Source organism: Macaca fascicularis, chromosome 4 (genome assembly GCF_037993035.2).
Source record: "Macaca fascicularis isolate 582-1 chromosome 4, T2T-MFA8v1.1".
Lineage (NCBI taxonomy): Eukaryota > Metazoa > Chordata > Mammalia > Primates > Cercopithecidae > Macaca > Macaca fascicularis.
The window spans coordinates 33,312,156-33,325,281 of record NC_088378.1 but is presented as its reverse complement, the minus strand read 5'-3'; the positions used below and the strand labels follow the sequence as shown (position 1 = coordinate 33,325,281).

The 13,126-nt window shown below is 35.5% G+C and overlaps 1 protein-coding gene across 9 annotated transcripts in view; it reads right to left on the bottom strand.

Moving 5' to 3' along the window:
* The window catches only part of LAMA2 (laminin subunit alpha 2), a 611,630-nt gene that overhangs the window by 172,098 nt on the left and 426,406 nt on the right, over window positions 1–13,126 (bottom strand). For all 9 annotated transcript variants that reach the window (XM_065543374.2, XM_065543379.2, XM_065543380.2 and 6 more), the window contains one exon: window positions 2,001–2,125. In XM_065543374.2, coding sequence (XP_065399446.1) covers window positions 2,001–2,125 — 125 coding nt within the window. The remainder of the gene's footprint in view (window positions 1–2,000; window positions 2,126–13,126) is intronic.

Genomic DNA, 13,126 nt, shown 5'->3' with positions numbered 1-13,126 from the left:
AAAATAAAAACTTGTAGTGTTTCCTTATTACATAGAAAATTAAATAACTATTTCTTAGACTGGTATTTAGGGTTTTCTACAGTATGGACTTTATTCTCCCATTCATTTTCATCTGCGACTATGAAATTGTGTCTGAACTCCATGTTCCAAATTCTGTTACTTATTAGGTTTTGCACATCCCTTGTATTTTCTAAGCATTTGCCTATTTAATTTCCTACTATTCCCACCAGTGAAAATCTTTAAATTAATTATTTGGCCGGGCGCGGTGGCTCAAGCCTGTAATCCCAGCACTTTGGGAGGCCGAGGCGGGCGGATCACAAGGTCAGGAGATCGAGACCACAGTGAAACCCCGTCTCTACTAAAAATACAAAAAATTAGCCGGGCGCGGTGGCGGGCGCCTGTAGTCCCAGCTACTCAGGAGGCTGAGGCAGGAGAATGGCGGGAACCCGGGAGGCGGAGCTTGCAGTGAGCCGAGATCGCGCCACTGCACTCCAGCCTGGGTGACAGAGCGAGACTCCGTCTCAAAAAAAAAAAACAATAAATAAATAAATAAATTAATTATTTAAGATCCATTATACATGCTACTATTTCTTTTCATATGTTCTTGAAGCTTCCGGTATTAAGTGTGGTGTTTTGTGCCTTTGAATTCTCTTTATATTTAAGTTGATACCCTTAACACACAGGTTTTACAGTGAGCTCCTCCAAAAAATGGCATGCTTCTCTTGTATATCTCCTGTAGCTTTTATTATAGTGTACTCACCAGGGAATTATCAATTAGTTATTACATTTTCTAATCCAAATGGCTTACTTTTTAAAACAATTAAATACATAGCATTATCTTGTTTAAATCTGGGCATCAAGGAGAAATTAGGGAAAGAAAGACAAAAATAATACTATTTTTCATACCCCTACTATTTGGTCCCTGGATGAACAATAAGACCATGCATATTATCCTCTTCAATATCCAGCTTACCTAAAAATTTACATTTGACACCTGTAAAAGGCTTGTGATTCCAGCCAACAAAAAAGAGGAGCTTTCAGAGGAAAAGGAGATGATTTACAGGAAATGTTTTCAGAATGAATACAAAGCCGAAGATGAAGAAGAAAGTGAGTAGGTACAGGTGCAAAGATCACGTTGTCTGAATTGCTCTGTGGCTCTTTAACACTCAAGATAAAGTGTCCAGAATTCTAATTCTGAACAAACTGCCATACATTATTTTCAAAAGCAAATTCTTAGAGTAAAACTGCCCTGCCTTACTGAAGTCTACAAATCACTTAACAGAAAGTGCAGGTAGTCTGGGCAAAAAGGTAAATGAAAACACCTACAGTTTTCATCAATATATAAACCAGTGCAGAATCTTCAGACAGCACTGAAAGAAGATATGCCAGCTTTTGTTTCTTGTTAGGGCTGTGTTTCCATGGTACCAAGCTCAGACCATCTTAAGAAAAAAGAGGTTGTGATTCCGGGAGTTTCCTTTTTTTTTTTTTGGAGCATAACAAAAAGTCACCTGCTTTAATTGTACAATTTTTCAATTGTTTTCTTGATAATTATTTCCAAATCTTGAATCAAACACATAAAATAAATGGAAACAGCCACAAAAATTATATAATATGCACCCGAACAATCCTTCATAGCTGATATTATGGGCAGAGGTATACGTAAACATTAGACAGGTATATTTATGAAACCATGCATATTTGTGTGTGTATGTGTGTGTATATATATATATATAATTTGTTTTATAAACATATCTTACATTAATATTGGTACTTACATTTTAAGTAATAAGTATTATTTACTTGGGGCAGAGTTTCAAAGGAAAAATGAACCATAGAGTATTATATACTCACTTTTGTCATGTTTTTATATTATTAAAAATATCTCTATCTTAAATTGAGATTTTTGTCTACATGGAAAAAATAGCCAAATCATAGACAGCCCATGTGCTAGACAGATGGCATTTCTGATTGGGAAATGTGGTTATATTTCTCAATCTTACTTGTTACTGGAAGAAATCAGAGGGCAGGCACATTGCTGACAGTCATTTGGCAATCCCTTGACAATTCCATAGTATCCAAGAGCACATCGTTCACAGAAGTCACCAGCAGTGTGATGTTGACAATTCTGTAAAGGAAAGAAGTTTGTTTTTCATTTAGTGAGAGTTAGGATGTAATTTATCATACAGTCCCTAGCTATGAATGTGTGTCTATGAACACATATACTTTCTTACACACACACACACACATACACACACACACTTTATCACTGACAAAGAACTCAGTCTTTGATATAAATATTTTTAAAGAAGCTCTTTTATTTGAGAAACTAATAACGAGCTATTGTAGCTACACTGACAATAAGAGTTACTATTCTCTTTTCCCTGCATCGATCGCTATGTAAATATTTCTCCTACTCTAAATTGGGGAACAGACTTCAAGAGTCTCTAAAATTTATTATTTCTTCTAGGCATTTACGTTTCTTCATATCCCAGATTTTAGCTCTCTGAGATGTTAGAAAAAGGTGCTACAAATACTGTGGCCTTGGCACATGCCCACTAGTGGGCTTTCTGAAACCACCTCAAGGTGGAAAGCACAGATGTAGGTGGTTCTTCATAAATATGGAGGAGTCAATCTAAAAGCAGCAATCTCAGATCAATATCTTCTTTTTTATGCTTGCATAATAAGAGACATTGGAGTGATATCCTTTAACATCTTTCCACAAGGAAATGAGAATAGCTTCAGAATAGTGTGTAAATAGCTTCAAATTAAAATTTTCACGAAGCAGAATTATATTTAATGCAATAATCAATTATGCAATAAGAACTTAGGAAGAGCTACATGGAATCAACTGAAACAGTCAATGAAAGAACATCCTACCTTCTAGAAATTTACGTAAGCTTTGGGAAAATAATTTAAAAAAACCACCTGACAAAAAATAAACATGGCAGCAAGAATGCAACATTGAATGCTGTTTCATGGGAATGTGGTCCTTGCATTTGAGAGTTGAGAAAAAGGAAGAAAGGAATTTGGAATTGGATTTTAGTTGGATTTTATAAGACAGGATTTGGACTGGTCAGAATAGTGACTTACATCTCATAAACAACATCGAAAGAAAAGTTGAGAAACAAGTAAGTCAGTAACAAACTAGATGGACATGTTAGTGAACTGGCTTCCTGACAATCTCAGCTGGAGCCACAAAGCTGCCTGCAGGCTCTATACTGAACTTGGATGATATCCCATAGACTGGGCTCTGCTTCATTTAATCAATCAAGAAGAATGTATTTATTCTTCTTGAAGAATGTTTCATGTGTCGTCTAACGGCCAGACAATTGTTGGTATGGAATGTGTGGTAATTCACAACAAACAATAGCTGACGTCATTTCCACCACAGATATTGCTATGGAATTAATTTTTGCTTAGAACTTGTGCTAACTCTTTCTGAGAGTTTATGCTATTTCTTGCAGTGAAACTATGACATTGCCACAGTGAATTTTAGATCATTTAGTTTTTACATTTTTCGTGTTATATTTGAAAGTATATTGTGACATTTACAGATTTTATAACAATGTGAAATGAATCCGGTTTTTCCAATATGACAAGGTACAAATCTTGTCATTTTGTTTGTTTGTTTGTTTTTCTTTTGAGACAGAGCTCGGTCACCCCGGCTGGAGTCCAATGGCATGATCTTGGCTCACTGCAACCTCTGCCTCCTGAGTAAAGGGATTCTCCTGCCTCACCCTCCCGAGTAGCTGGGACTACAGGCACATGCCACCATGCCCCGCTAATTTTTGTATTTTTAGTAGGGATGGGGTTTCACCATGTTGGCCAGGCTGTTCTCGAACTCCTGACCTCAAGTGATCCACCCACCTCAGCCTCCCAAAGTGCCTGGCAAATCTCAAATCCTCTACTTCTACACCTCACCCTCAGTCAATGATGGCCCCCTATTTTAAGAGATAAGAAAGCTCTAATTTAAAGTGTCATTGCAGAAAAGTGGTTAGCAGAGCAAAATGATTTGTCATATTTTGCCATTGATTTAAGTGCCATAATCCTCTTTTATTCAACCATCCAAAAGAACCACCATTTTTTAGCAATAAAAGAGCCATTCTGTATTTAACAGTAGCATTATGAGAGATAATGTCTCCAATATAAAATAATTATCTATTATCTATTATAATAATCCAATCTAATTTGGATGCTCCCTTGGTTTCCTGGCAAACAATTCAGTGTCTTGCCACATTATTTTCCATCCATTTGACATTTGTTTCCGTCCTTTGTCTGAAGCTACTCCACTCCTAAATTGGTTTCCTTGCCTCCTGCCTCCCCATTTTCTCCAGCATCTTCATTCCCTCCTTTGCAGGCTCATTCCCATTAATATTTGAAATTGGTCAAGGCTTTCCTGTCTTTAAAAAAAAAAAAAAATCTGTGAGGTCTCAAATTGCTCAACAATGTCTATCCTATTTTCAATAAGCTTTTTAAAAGACATTGTTTACATTCCTGGTCTCTACTTCTTCATCTCCCATTCACCCTTTAAACAGGCTTCTGGTTTCACCATTAAACACAATACCAGAATGACCCATAAGATCTTTGTTGCTAAAGCAAAACTTAGAATCATCAGGTCTCATGATACGTACGTTTTCTGTAGCCACTGATATTTCTGGATACTCTTTCTTTGAAATTTTCTCTTCCCATGGTTTCTTTTTCTTTTTCTTTTTCTTTTTTTTTTTTTTTGAGACAGAGTCTCGCTCTGTTGCCAGGCTAGAGTGCAGTGGTATGATCTCGGCTCAATGCAACCTCTGCCTCCCAGGTTCAAGTGATTCTCCTGCCTCAGCCTCCCGAGTAGCTGGGATTACAGGTGTGTGTCACCATGCCCAGCTAATGTTTGTATTTTTAGTAAAGACGGGGTTTCACCATGCTGGCCAGGATCATCTCAATCTCTTGACCTCGTGATCCATCCCCCTCAGCCTCCCAGAGTGTTGGGATTACAGGTGTGAGCCATGGCACCCAGCCCCCATGGTTTCTTTAAGAGTAAGCCAGTTGATGTTTCTCCCATTTCTACGGCTACTCTAATTCTCCTTTATGGATTCTTCCTTCCCTTTCTGTTTAATATAATTGATGCCCTTAATTCTAACTTTGATCCTCATCTCTTTTTTCTCCTCCATATTTACCTTGGTGATTTCATCCATTACTATGACTTCAGTTAACGGTGTGCCCAAAACTCTATATTTTATGTATTCAGCCTGGATATCTCTGTTGGGTTCCAGACTTCCACTTCTAATGGCTTCTTGAGTAAATATTGTATAACACAGAAGCGCCTTAAATTTGAAATGACCACAATTAAGTTCATCTCTTGCTAAACCTGCGAATACTCCTGTATTTCTCATTTCATCTGAGGTCACTGTCATCCACTCAATTGCCAAGGTCGGCAACCTACAGGCCTCTCTTATCAGAGGTATCCATCAGATCATCAGTTCCACGAGTCTATTACTCTCTGTTTCTTGACTTTCTTGTTGCTACTATTTTCATCTGGCCACTGTCATATTTTACTTGGATTATTAGAATAGCCTCTTAGTTAAAGATCCTGTCTCCATATTTTCTTATCTGGTGATTTCTCCACACTGCAATCAGAGTGATCATCCTATGAACATATCAGACCATGCCCTTCTCTTGCTTGAAAGGCTACACTAGTTCCCAAATGCAGTCAGGATGAATAACAAGTTATTAGCATGGCAAGGAGGAGTTCATTATCTGCCACTCTGCCCCCCCACGCCTTTACCACCACAGTACTTACCCCTACATATGTAGCTGTAACCACGGCTTTCTTTGCATATAATGCCATAGCCACATGGGGCCATCTGAAATTCTCAAATTATGTGGATACTCTTTATCACTGCTGGGACTTTTCATTTGCAAATCCTTAGCTCTAGAGTGTATATCGGGCTAGCACCTATTCATTTCAGCTCTCATTTTAAATGTCAGTTTCTCTGAGAAACATTCCCTAATGCCCTAAAATTGGCTTAAATGCTCCTTTTAGTGCATCAAACATGGGAGGCATTCAATGACTATTTTTGAATGGCTGAATGAATGAATGCATGTTTCGGGAAGTCTAGATGAAACTGGTCAGGCTTTTTCAGATGAAAAACCCCAAATTTCAAGTGTCATTGCAGAAAAGTGGTTAGCAGAGCAAAATGATTTGTCATATTTTGCCACTGATTTAAGTGCCATAATCCTCTTTTACTCAACCATCCAAAGGAACCACCAGTTTTTAGCAATAAAAGAGCCATTCCATATTTAACAGTAGCATTAAGAGAGATAATGGCTCCAAGATAAAATAATTATCTATGAATTCTAACTTCAAGTCATTCAGCAAGGGGTCATGCTGACGAATAAGTGTTAACTGGGGAGTGTTTTGAGAAAATATTTTATAGTTATAGAGATGAATGTGCCAAAAATACATAGGACCTTCAACAATAATTTTCAGCATTTTACTTTTGCAGTAAAATAATTGCATAATGAATTATTTTATGTCACCTAAATATGACATTAGTAACTCAATTAAAATCCTTAAAGCCAATAATCATTACTAAAAAGACAAGAGATTCAAAAATATGATTTTGTTTCTCTTATACCTGTAAGTCGACATAATTTCTTCAATAGAGAAAGCAAATATTGTAATCTTCTCTGGATAATCTTGTCAATCTTTCACAGGGTTGCTGACATACCAAACTTGGTTAATTGAATCAAATGTCCTGGTTAGGTCCACAAACACACAACACATAAATCAGGAGCCTCTTTTTGAAACTTTTCTGACATACCCTTTTCATATGACTTTCCTGTCTGCTTTGAAATAGTGTACATAATTTTTTTCTTATATAAAAATTAGCCTTTAGGGAAAATTTCTGTATTTTGGATGCCTAATGAGAAGTTTAATTATATTCTCAAGAGTGGTATGTGCTAGTATCTCTTCAATAATACATTAGAATATATTAGATTTGTTAAGTTTTTTGCACACTGGAAAACTGTTGGTATATATTCCTTCTACAAAATCAAATGAATATAACATTAATATTATAGTATCTCAGCCCTAAGGTGAGAAATTACCTAACCTAACCTTCTTGCCATACAGGAATGCCTTCTATACTTTCCTTGAGATATCATTAAATGCATGATTTCTTCTAAGACGGCTTTTTCATCTTGCATAAGCTGTGAAGTTTTTCCTTACGGTGAATAAAAATTTGTTGCATTCTAATTTTCAATCAGTGATCCAAGTTCTGCCTTCTGAAGTGATGAAAATTAAGTCTAATTCCCTTTTCCTAGGGAAGGTCCTCAAAATCTAAGAATACTATTACCTCCTAAATCTTTGTTTCAAGCTGAACATTTAGCAATCTTACTCAGGGTTTCCTTCAAATGTAAGTCTCTAGCTGTGATTTGCAAATATGTTAAATGTACTTCCTCCCTTGATTTGGATCTTATACAAGTAGCAATGCCCTGTGTTGGCACCTAGTGAATCTGCAATCAAGTAAGGACTCTTACTTCACGTGAATTGCTAATACGTGTCATTTCCTCTGTTCTTTCCCCTAAACTAGAAAATAAGCTCTAGAGGGCAAGACCCATGCAGTCTTCACATTCCTAGTACCTATCATAGGCCATAGACCTGTATATTGGAAACATAATTAACAGATGCCACAGGAATGAACAAACAAGTGAGCTTACCTGAGTTCAAATCTTTTCTATTAATCTCATCTTGTTAATTGTAATTCATAGTTTCATCTGTCAGGATCTTTTCCCACCATCCAACACATTAGATAATACTTTCAGCTTTATGTTATCTGAATATTTGATAGATCTCATCCAAAGCATTTACAGATATTTTGAACAAAACAAGGTCAAATACAAAGCTTATGCCTCATCATTGGAGATATCACTAGAGCGTACTCTGGGTCACATATTTTTAGCAACGTGTATGCCCATCAACCTATCAGCTGGCTAACATCTGGCTCATATTTTCAATCTTGTGTGCAAGGATACTATGAAATAGCTCATCAAACGCCTATTTAAACAAAACCAGCATTTGAATCGTGGATAAGACCTCTACTGCTTTATAACTTGAGCAAGTTATTTAATTTCTCCAGCATCAGTTCATCAAGTGTAAAAGACGAAATAATCTTGTCTATCTCATAGGTTTATTGTAACAATAAATGAGAAAATCTCTGTACAGTGACCTGTCTTGGTCCTGGTACATACACAGTTTTGGACACATAATAGCGGTTATTATTTTTGCTGAATTTGAGATATGATGTATCACATTGTCTGATAAACTTGATATTTTACTGTGATTTAGAAAACTAGGTTTTCAGATATTATATATACAGTAAACCTAGCACTTAGTTTGATATGTGTTATTTTGAGTGAACCTATTCTTTTTTTCAATTTTTAATTTTTTGTAGACACGGGGCCTGTGTTGACCATGCTGGTCTCGAACTCCTGGATCCTCTTCTCTTGGCTCCCAAAAGTGCTGGGATTACAGGCATGAGCCACTGCCCCCAACAAAGTGAACCTATTCTGATTCCTAATGAGCACTGTTTATTTTTTCCACAGTTGACAGATATTTGTTAAGTAAGCAATACTTAAGTTTCATTGGAGATCACAATCAATCTGTTTCCTACATTTTATTTTCCTTTATAAAACCTGGAAAGACGTTTTATTGCTTACTATCCTGTGACAAATTTTATGTTCTCACAATTTGTCAAGTGTTTTCCATACATGACCCCTAGTCACTTTTGCAGATTCTGTCACGACTCTAAGATGTAATTCACTTGAGCTTTCAAAATCAAACTCATTTAATTAGCAGAGTGTGTTTACACTCTCTTGCCATCTGGAGAAAGCAGTTTGTGGTGGATTTGAAACCTGCTTCTAATACTTTTTGGTCAAGACTTTATAGGTTTTCTTAGCATTAATTTTCAGAACTTAGTATAAGGCTAACCATCTCTATTTTGGCAATGTTGTTAGGTAGATTAAATAAGGTTTACAAAACAAAAAAGTAGTGAATTCTAGTTATAAATCTGTCTATTTACTGAAGAGAGGGTTAATTGATTAAATGTTTCAGGCAACAGCAACAATCAGTTATAGAGATTTATTTTATTATTTTTTTAAAAATAAGAATTGTGATAGAGTGAAAATAATATTTCCACAAATTATTTTATCTTTAAAAAGTCGTTTGAGCTAGCTAAGGCTTCAATATTCCCATGTGAAAAAACAATAGGAGAAATAATTCTGACCACAGGGTGTAGCAATGATTAAATGAAAATATCTGCCTTCTGTCTCTCTCTTTCTGCCTACTCATGTGTGTACTAGTTACTGTTAGTTCACTTATCTCCCTCTCTCCCCTTGGATTCAGTATCACATAGGTTTTATTCTTCAAAAAGTTTTTTTTTCTTAAGGAGTAATAGTCACTGAGCTATTCATAACATGCCTATGTAAAGATTTATTAATGCCTAGGACGAAGCAACAATTATCTTGCAAGTATCATTAGGTATGATGAAGAGCATAGTTACAAAGTGATCTGGGTTTCTTTGAAATATTTAGTCTATAAAGTTTCTATACTTTTCTTTCCTATGCACTTTATATTTTCAAGGAAAGGTGTGAAGAAAAAGAAAAACAAGATAAGTGAGTGCCCATCTCCAAATATCATCATGTTGGAGGTTAAGGCTTGCTATGGCCTGAATAATTGCATTCTCCAAAAATTCGTATGTTGAAATCCTGTCTCCCAATGTGATAGTAATAGGAGAAGGGGCCTGTAGGAGGTGATTACATCATGAGGCTGGAGCCTTATGAGTGGGATTAGGGCCTTTACAAAAGAGACCCCAGAGAGCTATCCAGTGCCTTCCAACATGTGAAGACAAAGAAAGAAGGGGTCATCTATGATAAGGAAATAAAACTTCCCCAGACACTGACTTTGCTGGAGATATGATCTGGGACTTCCCAGCCTTCAGAACTGTGGGAAATAAGTTTCTGTTATTTATGAGCTACCCAGTTTATGATATTTTGTTACAGCATCCTAAATGGACTAAGACAGTAAGAAAATCTAGCATAGTGCTAGACATTTTTTTTAACATTTTTTGATCAATTATCAACTGATTGGTTCCTCAACTATAAATGGTAGATAACGTGTATGGTAATGATCATCTTTATGATCATCATTATCATAATTGCTTTTATGAAGCATACCATACACTAAGTAATGTTCTAAGCCTTTTATTGAGTATTTCATCAAATCCTTACAAAAACTCTGTGAGTAGGCACTATTATTATTTTCATTATATAAATGAAGAAACTAAGACCTCATTAAGGTTAAATAAATTGAGTAGGCTCATACTGCCAGTAAGGGGTGAAGCCAGGATTTGAATCAAGGCACTTTGACTGCAGAGTTCATGCTTGCCACTATACCAAAGTAGAAGGCATTGCTCTGTATAATGGATATGATATGAAACTGAGATCCATATTACACCTAAAAGAGAAATCAGTATGCTTCGGTTTCCTCAGTTACAATGTGGGAGTAATAACAGCTATTTCTTATTTGCCTCATGAGGCCATTTCGAAGATGAACAGAGTTGCCTAAATTCAAAAGTTGTGAGTTCCATGAAAGAAAATATAAAAATTCAGAGCATAACGGTTTATACCAGCTGTGTTTGTTTAATGGAAGTATTTATTTTTTACTTCATCTAGGGATTACTCAGAAAATAGACATGCTTTTAGAATTCTTAGGGAACAAAAGTAGTCATAATAATCAATTGGTCAAAAGAGGACAGTATAAAGATGATAATTTTAATCCTAATAAAAATGAAATTAAATTGCATTCTTTATAAATGCTTCTAAATTAATCATATAAAGCAAACATAACTGTGTTAAAAATGCCAGTGAAGATTGCATAACAAAAATGCATTTAATTCTTGCTTAAGAATGTGTATAGATTAACCCCCCCAAATTACCTATTGAATTTTTCAGGCAAGCAGATGATGAAAAAATAGTATACTAAAGCAAGATAGTAATTATTTCTGGAATTCATGGATGGCTAATATTAGTTATTTATTTTGTCAATAATATCATTTATGGTTCTGTTTAAGGTGGATCACCTCTTAAATGCATCTGCATTCCTACCCCACTCTCCACAATTAAGCATATGACTAATTTAAATATCTTATTCTGATTGAAATAGGATATATTTATAAGCTAGGAATAGAAATAAGTTTTCTTAACATGACAAGAAATGTTTTTCTTACACTAAACATCAGCATCATACTTAATGGTGAAAGACTTAAGGCAATCATATTAAAATCAAGAATAAAATAGAAAGCTGATTATTTTGGGAAATAATTAAAAAACATGAAATTATTATTATAACGGATATAGCTTTTGAAAAGTAAAAGCACAATTATAATATTTGCAAATAATAGTATTATAGGCCAGGCATGGTGGCTCACACCTGTAATCCCAGAACTTTGGGAGGCCAAGGCAGGCAGACCACTTGAGGTCAGGAGTTCGAGATCAGCCTGGCTAAAATGGTGAAAACCCATCTCTACTAAAACGCAAAAATTAGCCAGTTATGGTGGCAGGTGCCTGTAATCTCAGCTACTCAGGAGGCTGAGACATGAAAATCGCTTGAACCTGGAAAGTGGAGGTTGCAGTGAGTCGTGATATCACCACTGCACTCTAGCGTGGGTGACAGAGCAAGACTCCTTCTCAAAAAAAAAAAAAAAAAAAAAGTATTGTAAACATAACAATAACTGAATCAATTGATAAACCTCTAGAACTAAAACAAAAGTTATTGAATATCAAATACATGTAAAAACACCTATTCTAATAGTTAAGGTTTACCAGTAATGACCAAAGTTAGTACATTTACTATGTTGAAACAAAATAGCTAATGTTTACCGTTAAAATGAAAATGTAAGATACATAGAAAGAATTTTAATATGAGAAATGTGTGCTCAATATAGACAACTTTAAAACAGTTTACTGTAAGACACAAAATGTCTGAATAGAGAAGAGTGACTAGTGTAAATATATCAATTCTTTACAAATAGGCTAATTTAATTCCAATCAAAATTCCAGTAACATGTTTGGGTAAGAGATTGAAATAGTGCATAAAAATGTCAGCTGGAAGAATATGTAAGAGCATCTAGTTAATTAGAAGAGAAGAGAAATAAAAGACCTTGTTTTACCAGATAATGTTAACTTAACATAAAACGAAGGTAAGCAGAACACTGTAATAAGAACTAAAAGGTAAGTAAAACAAAATGGATTATCTGAAACATCTTAATATCAACAAAATAAATTTGTGTATGTTCAGAGATAACAATGTATCAAGGGGAAAAGGAAATATTAATCAGTAAATGTTTCTTTACAGTGGTAATACATATCTGCAGAAAAATTACCTCCTCACACCATAGTAATGATTGGATCTAAAATTAAATCATAAACTTAATAGTAAATACTGTGGGATGTCAATATCAAAACATCTCAACATAGAAAGCCATGTGCCTGGGTAAGATCAGCATCTGAATGAATGTAGCTAGAGAAACAAATTGCTGCAAGGATTGAGTCCCAGCAATACCACTACGCGGATTTCAGAGTAATGAAGAAAACTGAGAAGGAGCAGTGTTTGAATTTGAACATCTCCAGAATACCATGGCCTGGGAAGCAAATTGAGCAAAGGGTTTCAAGAAGAATGGGGTGATTCACAGTGGCAAACATGGCTGTTAGATCTAGTAAGGTGAACACTGGTGGCCGTACATTAGCCATTGGTTCCAATATAGAAGAGCAGGTGATAGCCTGTTTTTAGTAATTCAAAGGAGAATGGATGAAGAGAAATTATAGACAGGGGATAGACAGCTCTCCATTGTATGGAAGGAGAAGAATGAAGTGGTTACTCAGAAGGGAAATGAGTCAGGAGAGTTTGTTTTTGCTTTTAAGGTGGAAAGAAAAGTGACAAGATAAGAAGGAGGAGATTAGCTAGAGTGATGTTGTCAAGTGGGAGAGGGGTAGAATTGAGAACATATGGGGAAGATGTGATCTTTTCTGGAAACAAGAATAGTTCATTCACAATAATAGAAAAAGAGTCATAATAATT